The 25,079-nt window shown below is 46.1% G+C and overlaps 2 protein-coding genes across 3 annotated transcripts in view; one reads left to right on the top strand and one right to left on the bottom strand.

Moving 5' to 3' along the window:
* LOC131482289 (major allergen I polypeptide chain 1-like) overlaps positions 1-3,845 on the top strand; it is a 117,668-nt gene extending 113,823 nt beyond the window's left edge. Inside the window, exon 4 of the transcript XR_009246862.1 lies at positions 3,823-3,845. The gene's annotated coding sequence lies outside the window, so the exon portion shown is untranslated. The remainder of the gene's footprint in view (positions 1-3,822) is intronic.
* GARRE1 (granule associated Rac and RHOG effector 1) overlaps positions 1-25,079 on the bottom strand; it is an 87,021-nt gene that overhangs the window by 5,506 nt on the left and 56,436 nt on the right. For both annotated transcript variants that reach the window (XM_058675091.1, XM_058675090.1), the window contains exons 4-11: positions 21,459-21,599; positions 21,154-21,249; positions 20,875-21,036; positions 19,358-19,516; positions 16,828-16,925; positions 7,148-7,273; positions 5,132-6,165; positions 241-406 (exon numbers count right to left, since the gene is read on the bottom strand). In XM_058675091.1, the coding sequence (XP_058531074.1) occupies positions 241-406; positions 5,132-6,165; positions 7,148-7,273; positions 16,828-16,925; positions 19,358-19,516; positions 20,875-21,036; positions 21,154-21,249; positions 21,459-21,599 (1,982 nt within the window). The remainder of the gene's footprint in view (positions 1-240; positions 407-5,131; positions 6,166-7,147; positions 7,274-16,827; positions 16,926-19,357; positions 19,517-20,874; positions 21,037-21,153; positions 21,250-21,458; positions 21,600-25,079) is intronic.

Genomic DNA, 25,079 nt, shown 5'->3' with positions numbered 1-25,079 from the left:
CACCATCAAGTGAGCTCTTTTTCTAGGGTAAAGAAGTCATGAATTTACTCCAAAGGTGTATTCACAGGGACACATCATATCTCCTGGTAACCTAGTCACCACACTCTGACTCCACCTTGGGGCCTGGAGTAGAACCGCCTAACAAACATGCAGAAGGACTAAGGAGGCGGCCTTTCAGCAGAGTCTCTGAAGGGAAACCCAGGTCCCACATTTGGCTTACCCGCCAGATTTAGCACTTACCCTTCTGTGAAGAACTCTGGGAACGGCCAGGTCCGATGGGCATCATCCATGGGAGGCCAGTGGCCCCGGGGGTGACCTGGACGGCGGCCGTGCTGGGCTTGCCGTTTCTGCTGCATGGCCTGGCTCACTCCCGCCACATAGCGTGCAAACTCAGGGTCAGAGCCCACTGTGTTGAGACAGAAAGGAAAACAAGATTTGGGTCCAATTTTGGAGCAACATGGTGAGGAGCTGTGAGCAGGCTTGTACTGCAGAGGCTTGTGGCAGTACAGGCTTGAGACCCTGCAGCGGTGAGCTGGGGCTTTCAGCTCCCATATCTGAAGATGGGACTTGGTGTGAGTGGAGACTGTAGGGATGGGCACTGCCCGCTGACTGTGAAGAAAAGAAGTTTGATGTATCCATGACCACCTTAATGAGACCTTAATGACAAATACTAGTTACTTGTACATTTTCCATGCCTTGGTGCCGAGTGCTTACACCGTCTCTGTCAATTTGGAAAACTGATGATGACTGGTCAACGGAATAACCTGAAAGTGATCCAAGCACCAAGGTCAACCAGACAGAGAACATGTGCGCTTCTCACTGAACCAAACCCTGACCAGTATTTTCCTGGATATCAGACAGCAGACTTGCCTACTCAGTCTGCAGACAGAAAGCCTGGCAAAGAATTAAGAACAAATGTCACAATTAATTCAGAGGTGGCTAGAAACATACCGGACAGAGCCAATGTGCACGGCAGTATAAGGGGAAGCAAAAAAACCCACACAGATGGTATGTACAGCAGAAAGACACAGCAGGAAAGTATCACTGGAGCACAACTAAAGGCCACGCAGCAATACTAGTTTCAAAACCACATAAGGGTTGTCAGACTCTCAAAGTCAAAGATGGTAATATCCTGCCAAACACCATTTATACACGGAATTTAGATACAAAAACATAGAAACCAGGAGCCTCCTAGCTGTAGGCAACTGCCGAGGTTACACTGTACCTAGGAAAGGGTTACACTGCTGGAAAATCAAATGGCTAATAGCATTCTGGGCCTGGTTAATGCCAAGTCTGTGTTAACTGTATCAGTTTGCCAGCATAGTTGCCTATTTTTTTTCTTTTTTTAAAGATACGTGGGGACAATATGGAATGCCAAGGTGAGGTTGCAGATGTGGCTGCAGCGCCCAACCAGCACGCGTGAGAACCAGGAAGGGAGGGGGCAGAGCCAGCAGGGGGAATAAGGGATGGTTTCCTTGCTGGACAGCTACTCCCACTGGAGAGCAAGAGCTGGGATGGGGGCAGACCAGACTAAGCAGGGCTACAACACCTGTGCGCCTCATGTGGACCAGATCAGGGAAAACCCAGGCTGGGCTGATTATTCCTACTGGTGCAAACAAAATTAGAATGGGTGAGGGTTGTTTGGGCTTAGCCGCAGCATCAGGGGCAGAAGCTGGCACTGGGGGCTAATTCTGTCAAGTCAAACCACAGAACCACCTGGAGAATGCATAATCCGGGAGTGGGAGAGGCCTGGGAGGGAAATAGTGGGCACCTCCCTCTTGGGTTACCACTTCCACGGGAGGGCACGAAAACTAGACAGGGGCTGGGGTGGCTAGACAGAGAGCACTCAACAACATCCGTTAGGGCTGCATAGTGGAGCTGGTTAGGTGGAACTAAGCTTCAATATCCATCGACATGTACGAGAGCCAAATGGGATGTGGGACAGACTGGACTAGTCTGCTACACATACTGGCAAACCAGGGTAGGGGGCGGGCCTGGTGGGGGTTATTGTGGGTTGCTCCAACTAGGCTGCAGCTGCCACTGGTTTATGCGAGGGCCGAGTATGTGCTGGGCAGAACCAGGCTGGACTGCAATACCCATTGGTTCCAGTGGAAGTCGGGGCTGAAAACAGAACCAACCCAGCAATTGCAACCACCAGCTGACTGGGGCGATGGACTGTGCCAGGCCCTGTACTTGCTAGTACATACAAGAATTTGGTCTGAGAACACCTCAGACAAAGTTTCTTTGGAGATCTCCCCAAATGAAATGCTGGACTCAGAACCCTAACCAAGAAAAGACAGCAGACAGAACAGGTCAATCAACCACCTCAGCTATATGTTGGCAGCGAAATACTGGGCAAATGGAGACTCTATGATGGACTATGGACTATGTCAATCAGTGGATTCTTCAAAGACCTCATCGTGCTTGGAGTGGCAAGATTGGCAGCGATTCTTAACTGGTGAACTATTAAAACCACTTGAGCAAGAACCTAGGAGCATGCCCTACATCTGGGACCTGGGGTGGGTGGGAAACTGGGTGGGCCTTCTCCCTTAATACCTCCCTTTAAACATGAAGGAAATAATATGGAAATAATAGTCTTACCCACTTTCCTATAGCCCTTGAACCTTTTACCCTAATTAACTATGTAAAGATTGTCAAAAATATAATAAAAAATTATTTTAAAAAATTAATTATTTTTTTTAAATCTAATAAAAAAAAGATACGTGGGGGGCAGACGCTGGCACGCTGGCAGATGGCACCTGGGGATCCACGCCTGAGTGTACGTGGGTCTCGGGCAGCAGACAGGGCCGCCAGCGCAGCATGACACATCACCAGAGGATCAGGTTTGGGAATCTCTGTGCTCGTGGGAATTGCTCAGAGGAGGGGCCTGGGGATGTGTGGGAGGAAGGACTGCTGAGGGAGATTGTGTCGACTGAGAAGTGATTTTTAGGAGAATATCACCAAAAACGCTAGTGCCCTTTCAGGTAAACAAGGGGGCTGAGACCAGGTGGTTTGGAGGAGGGAAATCAGAGGACCTTTCAGAGCCAAAATAATACACACTGGCACAAATGGGAGACTTGAGCTGGGCTTGTTGGTATCAACTACCTACTACCAGTGCACATGAAAGTCATCGCTGGGGAGCCTGACAGGCAGGGTTTAACCACAGTACCCACCAGTGAGTGTCAAAGCAGGGGATTGGACCACATCAGGCTGGGCCATGACACTAACCAGCAAGTGAAAAAACTGAGTCTGGGAGCAGATTCTGTTAAAGATACTAGAAGGTCAGAATGGACTGGACAGACTGGATCACAGCAAGCTATGATAGCAAGTATGTGGGCAAGTGGAGACTCTGTTGGCCAATGGACCTTGGAAGATTTCCTCAACTTTGGAGCAACAAAATCAACAGCATCAACTAAGCAGTACCCTTGGAACATGCGCCACACACCAGGGACCCTAGGATGACATTGGGTGGCTGACCCCATCCGTGGGTACTGATGCGACTGGGCTGTTGGAAGCGGCCCTCTCCCCTTTTCTCTCCATTTTCCCCAGACACAGGACGAAAAAAGGAGATTAGAGACCGTTGCCTCATCCACTTTCCCCATTCCTTGACCCTCCCCACACTAATCAGTGGTCCAAGCAGGCATGCATCCTTCTCAACAATGTAAATGTCATCAAAAATAAAATTTATTCAAAAAAAGAAAGAAAGAAAGAGCTGGGAGCCAACATGATGCCAAGTAGGTGAAGCTGCTGCCTGCAATGTCAGCCGCCCACACACTAGTTTGAGCACTAGTTTGAGTAGCAGCTGCTTCATTTCTGATCCAGCTTCCTGCGGATGTACCTGGGAGAGCAGTGGAGGATGCTTCTGGCACTTGGGTCCCTGCCAGCGACATGGGACACCTGGATGGAGTTCCTGGCTCCTGGCTTTGTCCTGGCCTGGCCCAGCCCAGCTTGTTATGGCCATATTTGGGAATGAATGAGTGTACAAAAGATCTCTATCTCTTTTCCCTTTGCTGCTGCTTTTCAAATAAATAAATAATTAATCAATCTACAGAAATCTGTAGTTAATTTATTTAGTTATAATTTTTTTAAAGACTTCTTTATTTTTATTGCAAAGTCAGATACACAGAGGAGGAGAGACAGAGAGGAAGATCTTCCGTCCAATGATTCACTCCCCAAGTGAGCCGCAACAGCAGATGCTGTGCCGATCCGAAGCCAGGAGCCAGGAACTTCTTCCAGGTCTCCCACGCGAGTGCAGGGTCCCAAGGCTTTGGGCCGTCCTCGACTGCTTTCCCAGGCCACAAGCAGGGAGCTGGATGGGAAGTGGAGCTGCCGGGATTAGAACCGGCGACCATATGGGATCAAGGCAAGGACTTTAGCTGCTAGTTGCTCCACTTCTAATCTAATTCTCTGTTATAGGCCTGGGAAAGCAGTGGGAGATGGCCCAGGTGTTTGGGCCCCTGGACCCACATGAGAAGATGCTCCTGACTTCAAATCGGCCTACTTCTAGCTATTTTGGCCATTCGGGGAGTGAATCAGCAATGGAAGATATCTCTGTAACTCTGCCTTTCAATAGAAAATAAATCAGGGCTCGGCAGCTTGGCCTAGTGGCTAAGGTCCTCGCCTTGATCCCATATGGCCGCTGGTTCTAATCCTGGCAGCTCCACTTCCTCTCTGTCTCTCCTCCTCTCAGTATATCTGACTTTGTAATAAAAATAAAATAAATCTTAAAAAAAAAAAAAAGAAAAGAAAATAAATCAATCTTTGAACATAAACACTAAGTCACAATAAAAAGGTCAAAAAAAGCACCTCGCCAGAAGCTACCCACCTGGATTCCAGAAGTGGGAAGGCCACCCTGAGCCCACTGAATTATGGGATCTCAAAGCCTTCAATAATGTCTCTGTCTCAAGCCTATCCCAGGTAATGGTTACAGCGGCCTTCTAAACCTCTCTCACCACTGGCTCCCATTCGTATTAGATCTGCCCTATACCTGCCTCTAGACAGAAAGGGTCTCAATAGGAACTTAAGCTATTTAAGCTTGGCAAATAAGGTTGTGGCCACAGGCCTCAAGAAATCCTCTGTGATTTTACCTTATACTGAAACAGGGGTGAGGGTGTGGGGAGGTCTCACATACCTGCAGGATCAAAAGGCAGAACCTCTCCCAACATTCCAAAGACACCCTCATTTTGGTCACGGTTCGGCCAGGTGTTATTTCTAGGTCCCTGTGGCTTCTGTCCTAAAACCTCCGACATCACATTGTCCATGTAGCTGCTCACGAGACCCAAGCTGTACAAGTCCGAGCTGAGGTCAGACATGCCAGGCCACTGGCCGAGAGGAGACAGGCCTGGCCCAACGGGTTGTGCTGGCTGCTGCGACGAGCCAGGGACCCATTTCCCGGGGGCTCGAGGCTGGGGTGCAGGCTGCTGTGGTCCAATGGGCTGAAGCAGGTGTTGGTAGTATTGAACCTGGGGTTGCTGCTGCTTTGGGGACTGCTGCTGAGGTGCCAGTCCTGGTTGTGGTGTCAGAGTGGTATGTGCTCCAGCCTGGGGTGGCCGTGGTGCAGGGGGCACTGGCAGGGATGGCTGCTGTGGCTGCATGGGTCCTGCCTTCTGGTCGGTCACCATGGCTGCAGTAGAAGAATTACGTCTTGTCACCAGTGGAGAACCCTGATGTGACTGGCCCATGTTAAAGCCGGAGAGAAAATCAATCACCTCCTGCATTTCCTGATCGCTTGGTAAATTCATCCCCTTCTCATCCTTGCCATCATCCCCGTGTGGGAAGGTCTCATGTCTCTCCATGAGAAAACCATTGGCCATTGGATTACTGGAATTCTGAGCTGACTGGGAAGGGTCTGTAGTCCTAGGGAAATTACCAATGTTCAAAATGCTTTGCAACCGTGTATCAATACTGCTGGGCATTTTGGCCTTCTCTTCTGAACACCCAGCTATGAAAATATTTTTGGAAGGGGTATTTGGGATGGAATAATTTGTGTTGCTGCTTGAACTGGTACATGAAGCTTTCTTGGTGAGCCGGGACGTCAGTTTGGAGAATGTCTTCTGCAAGCCACCTGAAGATTTGTTTCCATTTCCAGAAGGCAGGTCAGCGTGACTTCCCAAATCACAGATTTCCCTTTGAAGCTGGATCTGTATGCAGGGTAAGACCTGTTCCCTATTACACAGAAAAACAATTTACACATTGGAGACTAAAATGTACCTCTTTGTGTGTAAAAAAGATTTTGAAAAAGACAGATCTCTGCTTGGTATTAAACTCTGCTTGGTATTAAACACCCTCATAAGTGACCATTCAAGGGCTGAGTATGTATAATCTGCAGCGTCCAGGAAATGGCTATGAAAATCTAACATCTAGGTTCTGGCCCAAAGAGCCGGACTGAGTGACTCGGTAAGTGCTGCACAGGAGGACAAAGAAAGGCCGGAGCAAGAGAGGACAGGAGCTCCATGCGTGGAGCAGAGGGACCGAGGGCCAGGCTGATTAGGCAGAGGGACAACAGTCTAACCCACGTGGCATGGGGCAGCGGAAAGCAATGAGCTGGCAAGTCCATGGCTGATTCCAAAGTTTTCTGAGCACTATTCATGGACCAAAAAAGCTCTGGAGACAGAGAGGCATGGAGTAGGAGATGAGGCAGGCAACAGCTGCTGTGACCCTGTACAAGTCACAGCACTGTGCTGTACCTCCAGGAGCTGATGAGTGCAGAGCAGGCTAATGGGAGCTGTTCACCTCCAACCAGTTCTGAAATCAACAGTTCACCAGGAGCTCATCTGGAAACTGTCAGCCATGTAGACACATTTCATGAAGGACATACTTTCCTAATATTTCTGTTTTTCCTTCATAAGATTGTAAATTAGGTTAAAAAAATCCTCAGAATAAACCTACCTTCAAATGATCAGATCAATAAATGCACACACACAACCACACACAAAGCAAACAATTTAGGAGAACCTGGGTAAAGGGCATAATCATTTTTTGTACTATTTTTACAATTTTCCTGCAGATTGGAAATTATTCTGAAACAAAGCGGTTACCACTAACTGTCTTATTTATGCATGTACTGTCAGTGCAAACATGCATGGAATTTTGTGCGCTCAACTGCAGGCCCCTGGCAGGCCAATGTGAGGCTGAGGGAGACACCGACCTCCCTGCCCTCCAGCGGTTCAGGTCCAGCACAGCGGTGTAGAGCACGTCAACCAGGCCCAGCGTCTTCTCGGGATCGAGGCTTCTCTGCAGCAGGGACATGGTGGCCGGGTCTTCTTTCAGGCACCTGGGCGTGAATCAGACTGCATTAGTCTTGGCTGTGCTTCTCTGCAAAGATGTTGAAGCAGGTCTGACAGAAAGGCTGAAACTGGGGTCAGCATTAACGGAACAGCGGAACCCTCTGCCATACCTGCATCCCTGTGTGTGTTTCAGTCCTGGCTGTTCTACTTCCAAGCCTGCTCTTGGCTAATGTGCTTAGGAAAGCAGAGGAAGACGGCCCTAGTTTCTGGGCCCTTGCACACATGTGGAAGACCCTGGATGAAGTTCCAGGCTCCTGGTTTCAGCCTAGACTAGTCCTGGCCACTGAGACCATTTAGGGAGTGAACCAGTGGATGGAAGATCAATCTCTCTCTTTTCTCTGTCTCTCTCTTCTTAAGCATAGTTACAGAGATGGAGATAGATAAAGGGAGGTAAGAAAGAAAAGGAGAGAGAGGGAGAGATCTTCCATTGGCTGCTTCCTGCCCCAAATATTTGGCTACAATGGTCAGGGTCAGGTGGAAGCTGGGAGCTCCACCTGGGTCTCCCACATGGGTGGCAGGGAATCTTACTGGGCTATATTCCAGTGCCTTACCAGGCATATTAGTAGGGAGGTGGATCAGAAGTGGAGCAGCCGAGACTCCAGTTGGTGTACATATGGGATGCCAGTGTTACAGGCAGTAGGTTAACCACAACACTCACCCTAAAATCGATCTTTAATAAAAGAAAAGAAAGAGCCCGGTGCGGTGGCCTAGTAGCTAAAGTCCTTTTCTTGAATGTGCTGGGATCCCATATGGTCTCCGGCTCTAATCCCGGTGGTCCCACTTCCCTTTCAACTCCCTGTTTGTGGCATGGGAGGGCAGTCAAGATGGCCCAAAGTCTTGGGACCCTGTGCCTGTGTGGGAGACCTAGAAGAGGCTGTGGGCTCTTGGCTTCGGATCAGCACGGCACTGGCTATTGTGGTCACTTGGGGAGTGAATCATCGGACAGAAGATCTTACTTTCTGTATCTCCTCCTCTCTGTATATCTGACTTTGCAATAAAAATAAATAAATCTTTTTAAAAAAGAAAAGAAAAAGAGACTACAATTTCTGCACTTTTGGCACCCAATACAAAGTCAATAATTATAAAACAATTTATGGAATGTGCTGTCCTGTAGAAGTAAATGATGCAATGGGCCCCATAGGGGACTTCTGCCAAAAACAGACATCCCTTAACTTCCGATGGGATGTGTTCTGATAAACTCATTGGAAGTCGACAATATTATAAGCCAAAAATTCCTTTTAATACATCTAACCTACCAAACACCACCATCAGCCATGCCCTTAGGCATGCTCAGCTCACGCACATTAGCCTGCAGTAGCATTCTGAGACAGCGCCAATACCTCAGGTGACTTGTTGACTACTGTACTGAAACCGACAGAATGACTGGCTGCCCAGATTTCAGCACGACTGAAAAGTCTTAAGTTGCACGATGGTAGGACAGTATGTTCGGTGTCTACCATCAGTTCCTGATACTTCTGACTTCTATACTGACAGGGGAGCAAGGGGCATCTAGTCTTTGGATATTTGGTCTTTGATCCTGGTGCTGACACAGAGCTCTGGAAGTCCTTGGACGTCCCTGGGTGACCAGGGCATTTGCTGCGCGAGTGAGGCTTTTTGTGCAGAGCTCATGAGAGCAGTAGGTCAGCACTAAGAGCAAACCATGACTAAAACGTGGGGCTTTTAGGAACCCTACACAACCCTCTGGAGACGGCAGAGCAGAGCGCTCGTGACCGAGTTGTCTTTCATGGGGTCAGCACATGAGTTCAACTTGCTAATCCTCCACCAGCTGGCAATGGTATACCACATGGGTGCTGGTTCATGACCCAGCTGCTCCACCATCCATTCAGCTCCCTGTTGCTTATGGCTGGGATAAACAGTGGAGAGTAGGGCCCGGCGCCGTCGCCTAGCGGCTAAAGTCCTTGCCTTGAACGCCCCAGGATCCCATATGGGCGCCGGTTCTAATTCCGGCAGCTCCACTTCCCATCCAGCTCCCTGCTTGTGGCCTGGGAAAGCAGTTGAGGACGGCCCAATGCTTTGGGACACTGCACTCGTGTTGGAGACCTGGAAGAGGTTCCTGGTTCCTGGCTTCGGATTGGCGCACACCGGCCCGTTGCGGCTCACTTGGGGAGTGAATCATCGGATGGAAGATCTTCCTCTCTGTCTCTCCTCCTCTGTGTATATCTGGCTTTCCAATAATAATAAATCTTTAAAAAAAAAAAAAACAGTGGAGAGTGGTTTTGGTGGTTGGGTCCCTGCACCCATGGGGGAGACCCAGAAAAGCTTCTGACCTCCTGATCAGCTTAGCTCTGGTTGTTATAGCCATTTGGGGAAGAACTTTCCCTCTCTTTGTCCTTCTTCCTATAAATCTGTCTTTTGAATACAATAAGTAAATTTAAAAAAAAAAAAAAGGAAAGTGACAGTCAATAAGGATCGGAACAAACCCCTCATGGTCTGTCACCTGGACCCATGAAAACATTTCCAAGAAGTTAAGTATCAAAACTAAGTTATGGGGCCCAAGGCAGTAGCCAAGTAAAACCCTCGCCTTGTATGCACCTGGATCCCACATAGGCACCAGCCGATGTCCCAGCTGCTCCACTTCCCATCCAGCTCCCTGCTTGTGGCCTGGGAAAGCAGTCAAGGACAGCCCAAAGCCTTGGGACTCTGCATTCACATGGGAGACCCGGAAGAAACTCCTGGCTCCTGGCTTTGGATTGGCTCAGTTCCTGCTGATGAGGGCACTTGGGGAGTGAACCAACAGATGGAAAATCTTTCTCTCTGTAATTTGGACTTTTCAATAAGAAATAAATAAATCTTTTTTTGTTTTTTTAAAGAGTCAATGGGAGGAAAACACTCATGGTCGGCCATGTGGCTCCACCACAAATTTCAGGCAAGCAACACACATGGCCTCCTCTCCTATAAGCCACACTTTATTAATGCCTATAAACTGATTTTACCCTTTCCATGATAAATACTTCACTCCCTTCTCCCCTCTCCTCTAAGCTTTTCTCTCTCTGCAGTCTCTCTCATCCCTCCTTGAGTTGAGATCTACTTCACCTCGCGTGCTCACCACCAGCTGCACCAGCTCTCCTGGGCCTGTGGGCACACTTCCTGACCTCCCTCACGCCGCACTGCAGATTCAGCCTGCTCTTCCACCTGCGGGCTGGGTGCCACGTACCCTCAGTCCTTCCCAAGCATCATGCAAACACCCATTTCTTTCCAGTGATATTCAAACCAGCCTCACCAATCACCTTGTCTTGGCTTCACATTCCCCTAGACATTGCCCTATTTCTTTACTTCCTATTTTAGCTAACATTTGTCTTCTCCCATTTTTACCTCCTATTCGCTCTCTACACACACGAGGCCTTTATTCCCTAACTCCACGCAAAAAGCTTGTATCAAATGCGGACCTTGCCAAGACAAAGGTCATTATTTGTTTGCACTCTTTCCTTTGGCCACACTCTTCCATTCCAGAGGCCCCACATTTGAGGATTCCCACTCTCTCACTGAAAGTTCCTCCTGGGTCTCCTCTGCCAACTCCTTTTCTCTCCTAATACTTTTGCAAAGTTAACAATCTTTGTAAAAGTTAACTTTTTCCATTTTTTATTATATCATTGACAATCTTTACATAGTTCATTAGGGTAAAAAGGTTCAAGGGCTACAGGAAAATGGGTAAGATTATTATTTCCACATTGTTTCCTTCATGTATCTGAGGTAAAGGGAGATTTTCAAGGAGAAGCCCCACTCAGTCTCCCATCTGATCTGGGATTTTTTAAAAAGATCTATTTGTTTTTATTGGAAAGGCAGATCAGATTTATGGAGAGAAGGAGAGACAGTGAGAAGGATCTTTCATCTGCTGGTTCACTCCCCAAATATCCACCACGGCCAGAGCTAAGCTGATGCAAAGCCAGGAGCCAGGAGTTCCTTTGGGGTCTCCCACACAGGTGCAGGATCCCAAAGCTCTGGACCATCTTCCATTGCTCTCCCAGGCCACAAGCAGGGAGCTGGATGGGAAGTGGAGCAGCTGAGTGACAAACCAGTGCCTATATGGGATCCCAGGTCTCGCAGGGTAAGATTTAGCCATTGAGCCACCACACCAGGCCCAATGTTCCAGGGCTTTTTTTCAGTTTTATCTCTTAAATTTCCTTCACCAACCTACACAGATCTTGAGCTCCACCTTCCCACATCTCTCTATCCCTGACTCTGCTTACACACGCGACGCATCAGCATCTCAACCTGCTCCGGATTCCCTCACTCCCTGCCAAAGCCATTCAACAGACACGAATACTATCAACTTCTCCAGTAAGGAAACAAAGCAACTGTCTGCCTCCAATCTATAAATCAACTCACCTTCCCTCACGTGCTACATCCAATCCATCAGCAAAGCCTGACAGTTCCCTTTCCGAATTCAAGCTTCTCATTAGGCCTATTACCATCCAATCCAGGAGAGCAGAACCTGCTTGCCTCAGGACCAAGCTCCCATCGGATCCCCTTTCCGTCTAGTTCTTCTGCTCTGAAAAAATTCGTCCTTTGGGCCCAGCATGGTAGCCTAGCGGCCAAAGCTCTTGCTTTGCACGTGCCAGGATCCCATATGGGTGCTGGTTCTAATCCCAGCAGCCCCACTTTCCATTCAGATCCCTACTTGTAGCCTGGGAAAGCATTCGAGGATGGCCCAAAGCCTTGGGACCCTGCACCATGGCCGCTGTGGCCACTTGGGGAGTGAATCATCGGACGGAAGATCTTCCTCTCTGTCTTTCCTCCTCTCTGTGTATCTGACTTTCCAATAAAAATTAAAAAATCTTAAAAAAAAAATCCACCCTTCAACATCCAGCAGTGAGCTTCCTAGAAGGTGAATCAAGTCACATTTTATCCTGTGCATAAAACCTTGCAGTGGTATCCCATGGTGACTGAATGAAACGGGCCCTCATGCAGCCCTCCAGGTCCCAGCAAGCTGCTCTCCTACTCCATGAATGCTTTATGCACATCTCAGGATCTCTGCTCTGCCACTGCCTTCATGTGTTCATCCCCAGGATCCTGGCACAGTTGGCTGGTCGTCATCATTCAGGCTTCCGCTGTCCTCCTTTGCTGAGAGGGAAAACTGAGCAGCACAGGCCCCCATGAAGACACTATCTGCCAGTTCCCAGGCACTCCGAGGATCACATGTGGAAGAAGCCACCCTCAAGAGACAGCAGGACTTCCCAACATGGCTTTGGCTTGCAAAGAAATCCACATGTGAGGGTGAGAGTTGGCCAGCCTCCAAAGCAAAGCACAGATAGTGCCCACTGCAGCTGGGATTCCTGGGAAAGAATCCTGGCTGCGAAGCCTGGCCACAGTTCAGTGGGCCGACATTCTCAGGCTGGAATCACTGATGATCAGGACACCCCAGGCGCAGGTTCCCAAGCCAACTTCAGGGTGTGACTTCGCTTGTCACTGACTTCACCTACCAGAAGAGCATTTGCTGCTCATTCAGAAAGGAGCACTACAGTTCCTGGAGACAGTAATTCCTCTTTCACGGCTGGGACTATGGTACAGCACATTAAGCTTCTGCCTGCAGCGCCAGCATTTCACACGAGCTCTGCTTTGAGTCCTGGCTGCTCTACTTCTGATCCTGTTCCCTTCTAATACACCTGGAAAGCAGCAGATGTGAGGCACCTGGAAGCAGCTCTTGCCTTCTGGCATTAGCCTGGCCCTGCCTTGGCCATTGTAGCTACTTGGGGAGTGAGCCAATGGACAGATGATCTCTCTCTCTCTCTCTCTCTCTCTCTCTGTGTCTCCCCCTCTCTTGTAACTGGCCTTTCAAATAAATAATCTCCATCCCCCCTCCTACATCTCCATACAACACGAGCTCACTTGCCAGGTTCTGCATTTGCTAGTCCTTCCAACTAGAACGTGTCCCCATTTGCTCTCCAAATGGTTGGCTCTGGTCAAACCTAATGTCGTATTCACAGAGACACTGTTCCTGCCTGATGACTTGTTTCAAATAGTCTGCCCTCTATTTCCACCTCCACTGTTCTCTATCACAAAGTATCACTCTCTTCTAGTTTCCTTTCTACATTTGCCAGTACCTGAATTCAGCTCTTACGCACATTAGCTATCTCCTCCCCAACTCTATTATTTAACCTGTCTTGTTACCTCATCTCCCTTGTTCATGATGAACAGTGTCTGGCTCACAGTAGGTGATTCGGTAAGAAATTATTGAAAGATAATAATAAAAATTATGAACATTTACAACGTTAAGGAATCATTCTGGAAGCAAACATGTTTGGCAGCCAGACCCTGAAAACACACCATATGATAAATTCTTGGCTGCACTTTTTATCAATATCACTTTTCCTAAGACAGAGGAAAGTAACAGCTTCTGTCTACATTCTTCTCAACAAGCCTGTATTTGTACAGGATGAACATCCTTAATATAAAATGTTCTAAAACACAAAACGTTTTGAGCACTGACTTGATGAGACATGTGGAAAGTTCCACAGCTGATCTCATGTGCTGGGTTATAACAAAATTCAAGTGCACTAAATGCAGTCTAAAGTTGCCTTGAGGCTATGTGTCTCAGGTATTTATGGAATGTAAGTAAATTTCACATTTATGCTTGGGTTATACCCTTGAGATAGCTCATGCACAGGCATATATACCCAAATCACAAAACAGCAAACACTCCGGTCCCAAGAGTATGAAAAAGAACAGCACCCTAAAACTAAAGAAAAACAGAACAAAAATTTTGCGTCATTATCAAAAGCAGACAGCAGAGGGAGCCTCTGCAAATAAGCCTGGCCTGTAATGGCTTTATAGAGTAGACAAAATATGACAAATGCAATCACACAGGCCAACTTTTACCAGCAAATTTGAGTGTTAGCCATTTAGTACTAGCCATTTATCTGATCCAGTGACCCACCTATTCTGATTGATGTCCCCCTTATGAACCTCCTGGGAGGCAGCAGATGACAGCTCAAGTACTCAGGTCTCTAGCACCAGCTCAGCTGACCAGAACTACTGAGACTCCTGCTTTCAGTCTAGCTTATCTCTGGCTGCTGTAGATATTTAGATGCAAACCTACCCCTCTCTGTCTTTTCAAATAAGTATCTTCTCTATAAAGAAGGGGTTTAAATAATTTTTTTTGCATTATCCAGTTACCACTTTAATCCACTTAGGCACTCAGTTACTTTGTTCCTGACTACTGAATTATACATTTTCTTCACAGTTAATACCCATTTAGATCATAACTCTTTTACAGGTTTAGATCCATATATACTTTTTTAATTTATTTATTTCCATAGGAAAGGCAGATTTACAGAGAGAAGGAGAGAGAAAGATCTTCCATCTCTCTGGTTCACTCTACAAAACACCCACAATGGAAGCCGAGCCAATCCAAAGCCAGGCACCAGGAACTTCTTCTGAATCTCAAAAACTGGGATAGGAACTGGCATCTAAGCGGGATCCCAGTGATTGAAAAGTGAGGATTTAGCCATTGAATCATTGTGTAAGGTCTTAGATTCTCTTTTTTGAAGATCGACTGATTTATTTGAAAAGCAAAGTTACAGAGAAAGAGAGGCGGGGAGAAAGAAACTAAGAGACCTCTTCCATTCACTGGTTCATCTCCAAATGGCCACGATGGCCTGGACTGGGCCAGGCTGAAGCCAGGAGCCTGGCACTGCATCCAGGTCTTCAACATGGGTGACAGGATCTAAGCAGTGAGTCATGCTCCACTGCTTTCTGGACACATTAGCAGCAGGGAACTGATCAGCATTCATACCGGATGCTAGTGTTGCAGGGTTGGCTCAACTTGCTCCACAATGCTGGCCTCTATTTTAGACTTCTGATATCCTAATCCCACCCTTCAGAAAGGGCTCTACTATTTATTCTCCATTTAATCATCTCCTTGTTTTTTCATAATCTGACCCAAAGTAGCTTTGTCACCTTAAGTATTGTTATTTTATAACAAGCTCTTTTTAAAAAAATATTTTTAAAATTTTTATTGAAAAATCAGATATACAGAGAGGAAGAGAGACAGACAGGAAGATCTTTCATCTGCTGGTTCACTCCCCAAATTGCCACAATGGCCGAAGCTAATCTGAAAGCCTATCTGAAGCCAGGAGCTAATCTGAAGCTAGGAGCCAGGAGCTCCTTCTGCGTCTCCCACTTAGGTGCAGGTCCCAAGGCTTTGGGCTGTCCTCAACTGCCCTCCCAGACAAAAGCAGGGAGCTAGACTGGAAGTGGAGCAGCTGGGACATGATCTGGTGCCCATATGGGATCCCAGTGCATGCAAGGCGAGGACTTCAGCCATTAGGCTACTGCCCTCTCCATAACAATTTAACATTTCGGACAAAATGGCATCATATTATTTCTTGATCATCTGTCTTATTTTCTGGTCATGTCCCTTTGCCCATTTTCTTACTGATGAGTTAAAACATTTTTTTTTTTCTTTTAACTTAGGGTTGGGAAGAGAAAAAGAGAATGGGCTCCCATTCATTGCTTCACTCCCCAAATGCCTTAGTGGCCACAGCTGGGTTGGGAGGCTGGCACCAGGAGCTACGTCCCTGAGGCTCCCAAGGGAATAGGCATCCCGTTACTTGAAGTGCGCTTGCAGCCTCCTAAGGTCTGCACTGGTAGGAAGCAGGAGGCTGCAGCAGAGGCTGGGGCAGAAGTTCGAGCTAGAAACTGAATTCAGGCACACCACTATGGGAAGACAGCTCTCTCCACTGCTAGCTAAAGGCTTAGCTCCTTTAAGAGCACTTAGGCAGCTCGACCAAGACAAAGACAGAAAGACCTTTTTGTCTGCTGGTTCACTCTCCAAGGGACTACAATGTCTGGAGACAAGCTGATCCGAAGCCAGGAGCTTTTTCTGGGTCTCCCATGTGGGTGCAGGGTCCCAAGGCTTTGGGCCATCCTCCATTGCTTTCCCAGGCCACAAGAAGGGAGCAGGATGGGAAGCAGAGCAAAAAGGACATGAACCAGCAGCCATATGGGATCCTGGCACACACACAAGGTGAGGATATAGCTTAGGTCATCAAGCTGAGCCCTGTAAGGGCACCTTAAAAAAACAGGAGTTATTCGTGCTCTACTGCGTGATGAGTATAACTAAAGGACTAAGGCAGTATTGTCTGCACCTGGATTTGCAGTAACCCTGGGTGTGTAATGAGGGGAGGCCACAATCTGCAGGGTTGCGGCAGGAACGCAGGAAGGGAGAAGGGATTCCATGCTCTCCACTCAACTTTAGAGAGACTCTAGAGACTTAAGAAACCTACCTACCAAGTTTAAAAACTGTGGATAAAAATGATACTGCTTCTTATGACCCAAAAGTGTTTAATGTCTTAGTTATACTATAGTTAACAAAATGATTAGCCAACATCTTCGCTTCCTCATCATGGACTAACAATCTTGTTCCCAGCCACTCCCACAGCATTGCTGCTCACTGACCAGCACATGGAACAAGACCTGCCATGTCAGCTGTCAGGGGGTTTTACAAAACAAAGAGGTCATTTCAGAAATGTGCAGGCTTCATTCGGGGCTTAGGCTTCAGCTAATGTAAGAGACACATTACCATGTGGATGGGACTTGAACCACGATTCTGGAACCTTCTAAACTGATTTGGGGTGCATAGGCTTCTTTATTTTCAATCTGTGCTGTGTCAACCACCACCTGAGAGAGAAATAAAAACAGTCAGCTGCCTGCAGAAAGAAAAACCTATCCAACACACGAGCCTAGGGATGCTGAGCGACTGGGAAGGACTCCCCTGGCGTAAGGAGGAGGAGCAGGAAGACAATACCAAGTAACAGAGATGATTAAATGGACAACACTTCGTTCAGCAGAACTGGGTATGGGATTTGCTGAACTGTAAGCATCCTTGCATACTATATTAATTAGAAATGACTTTGTGTCCTGTGTTCTAGCTATTTTTAACTTTAAGAAAAGAGCTATTTGTGATGGAGAATTCCTAATATTATACAAATGTATAGCATTCATGTCATCTATAGAATGACAAAATAATTATATTTTCAAATCACAAAAAGAATTTGAAGAAAATCACATACCCCTAACCAAACCAGTAACATATCCCATGGTGTAAAGCTGTGTGAAGTTCTTATCAAGGCCAGTCATGGAGCCAATTTTCGCTGCTGTAAATGGAATTCCCCCAGCTGGTGCTTTGGAAAAGACTTCCTGTCCAAGCCACAGCTATTGTGGGATCACACAGGTGCTTCCTCAGGCCTCCCACCCAGAACCATAAGCTAATGGTTCTTCTGTCAGTCACACACAAAGGTGTCCCACAATCAAAGCCAAGTAACCAGAAAAAACTTGTGCTCTCAGAAAAAAATGTTATTATTACTTAGGATGTTTTCTCAAGTCCACCTGGGGGTGCCTTGCCCTGTTACTGCGAGCTCTGGGAAGCAGCAGATGGTGGCTCAGAGAGTTGGGTCCCTCCCACCCACATGGGAAACCCAGATTCAGGTTTAAGTTCCTGGCTTTGGCCTGGCACATGGGAAGCAACTTAGCAGGTGGAAGCACTCCTTTTCTTCTGCCTCTGTCTGTGAAATAAAATGGAAAAAGGGGGGAGGGCAGGGAGAATTGCTTACTAGAAAGTAGATCAAGGTGCATACGGTTATTTGGTGAATGGTGCCAAATAAAAATAAAATGGTGATTTTAGCTGTTGTTCTGATCCTACCCAATTTAGGCAAAAATTTTTCCTTCTCCTCTGAGAAGTGATGAGATCAAACTATTATTACTTTTTAAAGTTTTTGTTTATTTTTATTTGAAAGGCTGATTATATAGAGAAGAGACAGAGAAGTCTTAACTGCTGGTTTACTCTCTAAATGGCTGCAACGCCCAGAGCTGAGCTGATCTGAAGCTGGGAACTAGGAGCTTCTTCCTGGTCTCTGATGTGGGCACGGGGACCCAAGGGCTTGGGCCAACCTCGACTGCTTTCCCAGGACATAGAGGAGAACTAGACCATAAGCGGAGCAGCTGGGACACATTAGCAGTACCCTAGGAATATGCTCCACATCGGGGTCCCGGGGATGACATCAAAGGGTTATTCTATATTTCCGGGTACTGAATGCAGTTAGGCTGCTGGAAACAGCTCTCTTTCCTTCTCTCCCCTCTTCCTCCAGATACAGGAAGGAAAAACAAATTGGAAACCATGGCCTCATCCACTTTCGCCCATTCCTTGACTTTCCACTCTAACCAACCAGTGGTCCACATTGGTATGCATCTTTCTCAACTATGTAAACATAAAAAATTAAGTAAATTTGCTGTTTAAAAAAAGGATATGTCAAATTATACACATTAAACATGTAACAGTTCCTGGTTTATCATCTGCACCTCAATAAAAATGGTTGGGATGTAAAAACAAAGATAATAAAGGCTGAACTAGACCAGATAGATAGATAGATAGATAGATAGATAGATAGATAGATAGATAGATAGATAGATGGATTATCTGGGACACAAACCGGTGCCCATATGGGATACTGGCACTAGCAGGTAGAGGATAAGCCTGTGTGCCATCGCATTAGCCCCAAATCATTATTTTGTAGTTAATGTTTTTGTTTTGTTTTGTTTTGTTTTCCAAGAAAGAGGTAAAAAGAGAGCCAGGATTCAAAGGGGCTCATTAGGTAGGGTTATTATTTGTCGGGATTGTCAGGGAAGGAGACCTGGAGGAAGTGATATTGGAATGGACACTAGGAAATGAGCGCGTCACGTGGAAATTTCTATTTCCAGGTTAGAGGGGCATCAGGTGCAAAGGATCAAGACAGTGAGAAGTTCATCTGCTGCAGCACCAGGATGGAAATGCCTGGTCCCATAAAACTGTTACGAATGCAATGGTTTCTTAAAACGAGGAATGTTTTCAACACAATTCTGTAGCTGGGTTCTCTGCACATATATGCTACCAATTTCTAAAAGCGGAAAGATATTTTGTAATGTCTTTTCCTTCAGTATTGTCTCTGTTGACTACATTCTGCAGCACTGATGACCTTTGATGAAATGCTCAGTATTTCCACACACGTGCCTCCATCGCGCCCTCCCGTGCTGGCAATCCCTCTCTCCTTGCTCCTGCAGCGCGCACAGGCACTCACCAGCCCAGCCTGGCCGAAGAGCAGCTGCACGGCAGTCTTGCAGGCACCCCGCCAGGTGGACGGGCACACCTGGTTGAGCACTTCAGTCACAGGAAAGTCTTCCCGGGATGTGATTCCATTATAACAGCCAGCTTCTTTGATGAGTTGTAACATTGTGTGCTGAAGGTTGAGAAGAAGAAAGTTCACACCTCAAGACAAACCCACACGAGGTTCTAAAATGCGTGGAGGCGTATTTGCCCAATCACCCTCAAGAGAAAAGCATTGTATATACGCCAAAATCATGTCATTTCAGTTTCTGAAAAAGTTACTCTAAGTCACCTTCAAGTTTTTTTCATTTTTGTACAGTTAGATATGGATGGGTACACGTGCTTTAGTATATACACATGATTTCCATACATGCACAAAACGCAGCATTAATTAGCAACCTACTGAGGACTTAAATTTCTGAAGCCTTTCAAGCAAGTAAATAAAACTCATCTGGTAAAAGTAAATACCAACCAAGATCTCAGTTTCACTTGGGATGACCAAGTGGTCAGCTACGTTGCGAAAACTCTGGAAATTGTTGAAGTTCAAGTTGCAGCATTTTGCGTTACAACCATGTGAACTTGGGCCTCAGTCTGCCCACCTGTCAAGTGGGGAGACAGGCAGCATCCACTACCCAGGTGAACACTAAAAAGACAACACATATGAAGCCCACGGCACAGCGCCTGGCCAACACAGTGCTCCACAAACAGTCATTATTCCTGCAGTCACATGAGGGAGTTTCTCTGCACTCACAGCTCTTCGAAGCCTGCTGAGAGTTATTAAGCATAAATGATATAACATTCCTTCAAACCCTTTATGTTAAAGCTGAAATTATAAATAAAAACTGTTTGGCAAACATCTCATTAAAACTGTACTATAGGATTGCTGTAGACCCCCCACTTTGGAAGGTCAAAGTCTCCTTCCTTGATCTTTGTTTGATTTTTTTTAAAAGATTTATTTTATTGGGGAGGGGTGGGGAGAATCCAAGTACCTATGAAACTGTGTCACATAATACAATGTAATTAATGAATAATAAAAAAAAGATTTATTTTATTTTTATTGGAAAGGCAGATCTATGTAGAGAAGAGATATAGAGAGGAAGATCTTCCATATGTCCTTGAGCGCCCCTTAAGAATTCTATTTTTGGCCCCAGTAAGGTAACCTAGTGGCTAAAGTCCTTACCTTGCATCTGTCGGGATCCTGTATAGGCACTGACTCATATCCCAGCTGCTCCACTTCCCTTCCAGCTCCCTGCCTGTGGCCTGGGAAAGCAGTGCAGGACAGCCCAAAGCCTTGGGACCCTATACCTAAGTGGGAGACCAAGAAAAGGCTCAGCTCCGGCTATTGAGGGCACTTAGGGAGTTAACCAGCAGACGGAAGATCTTTCTGTCTTTCCTATAAAAATACATAAATCTTAAAAAAAAAAATTCTATTTTCAAATTCATGCCTTGGTGTTCGGAACCCAATGGCTGTGGAAGCCCACAGAACATTACCGTCTTGAGTTTGAGGTTGTCAGCGGCCGACTCGTTAAAGGAGACACCCTTCAGGAAGTGTGGTCCTATCTGCACGGGAACAGTGGGGAGCTCACACTGCATGGGCTGTGGGGGTGTCTGCCTCCGCCCTGTCTGTTGGGCTTCCGCCTCACTGCAGCAGCCCTGGAAAGGGTGTGAAGGAGAGAGAGATGACCCACAGTTCACCTAACAAAACACTGTTCTTGCTAGAATACATGCACAGCCCCTAGCGCCCAAGAAGTACCAGAGAGAAAAGTGTACCTGCAAACTTGCTTCAATTGCCTTTGGATTCAGGTGGAAGCCAGCTTTCATTGCATATTCACAGTGACCTAAGCTTTCCAGAGCTATCTTATACGCCTGCAAAGAAATTATTTCCAAGATCAAGATTATTTAGCAGATTACAAAAATGACAAACTCCACTGAAGACAGGAATTTAGTTTCTATAGCTATTAATGAGACCAACTAGTAGTATTTTTTACCCTTAAATTGGTTTAGCATCACAATCTTAGCTCTCTCCCTCATCTCCATTACATGCATATCAATGTGCCAATTCTAAAAAAACATACTTGTAAAGCACTGTCAATTTTTATGTTCAGTTCCTTTAGCTGGTGCTCAGGAATTGCTGCACTTTGAGAGCAGAAGAGCTGCTGAACTTCAATTCCTGCCAAGCGGCCATCGCAGCCTCTCTCTCTCAGCCTAGATGTTGCCTGCAACACAAATAGTGATTGACAGGTAAAGGAGGATACTATAGTTACTAATAAAATTAAAACAATAGCAAGAAAAATCCAGAACTAAAATGAAACAGCTATTATCAAAACTGAAACAATAACAAAAGCATGATGCTAAAATAAAGTAAGAAACCACCTAGGCATTAGAGATAAAGCACAATCGGGGTTGTCCGTGTTTAAAACAATCAACTGGAAATTTTTCTTTAAAGATTTATTTATTTTTATTGGAAAGGCAAATATACAGAGAGGAGGAGAGAGAGGAAGATCTTCCATCTGATGATTCACTCTCCAAGTGACCACAATGGCCAGTGCTGTGCCGATCCAAAGCCAGGAGCCAGGAACTTCCTCCAGGTCTCCCATGCAGGTGCAGGGGCCCAAAGCTTTGGGCCGTCCTCAACTGCTTTCCCAGGCCACAAGCAGGGAGCTGGATGGGAAGCAGGGCCGCCAGGATTAGTACCCATATGGGATCCCGGTGCGTTCAAGGCGAGGACTGTAGCTGCTATGCCACTGTGCTGGGCCCTCAACTGGAAATTTTAAAAGCCTGAACGAATCATCTTACACAGAAAGCAACCCCGATACAGCTTTGTCTTATTTTTAGGAACTCTTGAAAAAAGACCTGCCTATTTGCTAAGTTTCTAATACATAAGGCATCCATCCATTCTTTAAATTGCTGTTTTAAAAAGAGAACCTAGAATATTGGCATTTGGAGTTTCCAGAATATAAAACAGAGGTGGATGACATATAGTTGGGTGTTCCTATACTCTGAGGTAAAAAGCCATACTAATACAGAATAGGAAACAACAAAAACAGGAACACTGTAGGAAAAGTAGTTTTTAAAATTTGTCTACAGGGCCCATTGTGATGGCTCCGTGGCTAAATCCTGGCCTTGAATGAACTGGGATTTTAGATGGGTGCTGGTTTGTGTCCTGACTGCTACACTTCCCATCCAACTCCCTGCTTGTGGCCTGGGAAAGCAGTAGAGGACAGCCCAAAGCCTTGGGACCCTGCACCTGTGTGGAAGACCAAGAAGAAGCTTCTGGTTCCTGGCTTCAGATCGGCTCAGCTCTGGCTATTGTGGTCACTTGGGGAGTGAACCAGTGGACAGATCTTTCTCTCTGTTTCTCCTTTTCTCTATAAATCTGCCTTTCCAATAAAGGTAAATAAATCTTTTTTAAAAATCTGGTAATAAAACTTATGAAAGACACATGAGTAAGATGGAAAAACATGGAGTAACTGATCCGTGTCATGTTATGATGAAATACAAAGGTTATATACACATGAGTGCCGTCTAGACAGGAAGACGGGGAAATATTTGATTTATTAGGGGGTAAAGGATTCGGAATGAATTGTATTTCAACTTTCATTTTTGTTGCAGTAATATCTGTGAAACAACATTTTAAAATTACTAATTTCTGTCCCTCTAGGCCAATGCATGAGTTGTAATACTAAACTTATATGATTGCAGGAAAATACCTAGCAACAATAATGCTATAATGTCCCAAAGTTGTGGTTTCACAGAGCATAACTCTGGCCACTCCCTGGGCCCTACAGTCTTAGCACTAGAACCATTTACTCTTTCTAAGAATCTTGCAGTCACATATTTAGCCCACAGTGTTTGTGTTAGGTACTACTACATATATAGTGGAGCACAAAACCTGGACCCTTCCCTCATGGTAAACAAATAAAACATGCAATTAAAAATGGAGGCAAACGCAGGGAGGGAAGCAGTACTATAACAAGAATTACTGCAGATGTTGAAAAACTAACATGTAGGCCAAGAGTTCAAGAAAAAGGCAGTCACAAGGCAACTGTGAGTGTAACAGGTGATACAAGGTGTTGGACCAGTGACTGGTCCTAACACACGCCAGCAGCCAAGGCAGCAGTGAGACAGATCCAAGGGACAAGAGGACAGAGGGAGTGGCCACAGAGAAGGTTGGCAATCAAGGCAGGAGCCACTTAGGCAGGGGGAGGAAGGTTCCAGCAAGGTGGTTCACTCTTTACCTTAAGCAAATGAAAAACAATATTAATTAATTTTAAAATGAAAGATTGAATATTAGATTATGGCTAGTTAGGAATTAAGAACTTTAGGGGTTTCTTTGCATAGTAGGGTGTCTACAGTTATGTACTATGTATTTTTCCGCTAGAAAAAAAAAAATCTTTTTAAATCTAGAAAATACAATTTGGGATGCTTGCACAACAGAGTAATGTTATTGGACTGGATATTACTCAATGTGCATGTGTATGCATAGACACACGTATCATATATATACACACACATATACAAAATGAAACATCATATAATGTCTCATGAATACGGACAATTTTGATGTCTGTCAAAGTGTTTTAAAATAACTAGGTGGGCCCGGTGGCGTGGCCTAGCGGCTAAAGTCCTCGCCTTGAACGCACCGGGATCCCATATGGGCGCCGATTCTAATCCCGGCAGCTTCACTTCCCATCCAGCTCCCTGCTTGTGGCCTGGGAAAGCAGTCGAGGACAGCCCAAGGCTTTGGGACCCTGCACCCGCGTGGGAGACCTGGAGGAGGTTCCAGGTTCCTGGCATCGGATTGGCGCACAGCGGCCCGTTGCGGCTCACTTGGGGAGTGAATCATCGGACGGAGGATCTTCCTCTCTGTCTCTCCTCCTCTCTGTACATCTGACTGTAATAAAATGAATAAATCTTTAAAAAAATAATAAATAAAATAACACCTAGGGGCCAGAGTCATAGCATAGTCAGTTCAGCCGCTGCCTGCAGTGCCAGCATCCTATATGGCTTGAGTTCCAGCTGCTCCCCTTCCACTTCAGCTCTCTAGTAATGGCCTCGGAAAAGCAGCAAAAGATGCTGCCCATGTAGAAACCTGGAAGAAGCTTCTGCCTCCTGGCTTTAGCGTGGCCCAGTCTCAGTCATTGTGGCCATCTTGGGAATGAAACAATGGATAGAAGACTTCTCCTTCTCTCCCTCTGTAACTCTGACTTTTAAATAAAGAAATAAATCTAAAACATACATAAGTAAATAAAATAAACAAAAATAAAATAGAGCCTAGAGGGAAGATATAGAAGAGCATCCAGTAGTGGTAATAAACATGAAATGAAGTGCACATATCTGGGATAATGGATTGGCAGCATTTTCTTAAAGACTGGATTAGATGTAGATACACGGAAACACTACAGGATAAATCTGTTTTCTCAAATGAGTGTAGGATGGCCTCACTCACTAGCATGGGGAAGAACAGGAGTGCGGAAGACGCTAAGCCTGTGCCACCTGAGGGCCTTAAGGGAGGCCACAGCTGAATTCAAGTGTGTGGCGTCCACAGGGAAGTAGCTCTTCTCACACCCCCAAGGCCCTCCCTTGGAAACAGGAGGCTTTTTAAGTCCCAAAACAGAATGCAGACTGTACCAGGAGGAGTACCTAAAAATGAGTCTTGGAAAACAAATTCAGAAGTCGTGTTAAGGAGGAAGGCT

Source organism: Ochotona princeps, chromosome 16 (assembly GCF_030435755.1).
Source record: "Ochotona princeps isolate mOchPri1 chromosome 16, mOchPri1.hap1, whole genome shotgun sequence".
Lineage (NCBI taxonomy): Eukaryota > Metazoa > Chordata > Mammalia > Lagomorpha > Ochotonidae > Ochotona > Ochotona princeps.
This window is presented reverse-complemented; position numbering and strand designations above follow the sequence as displayed.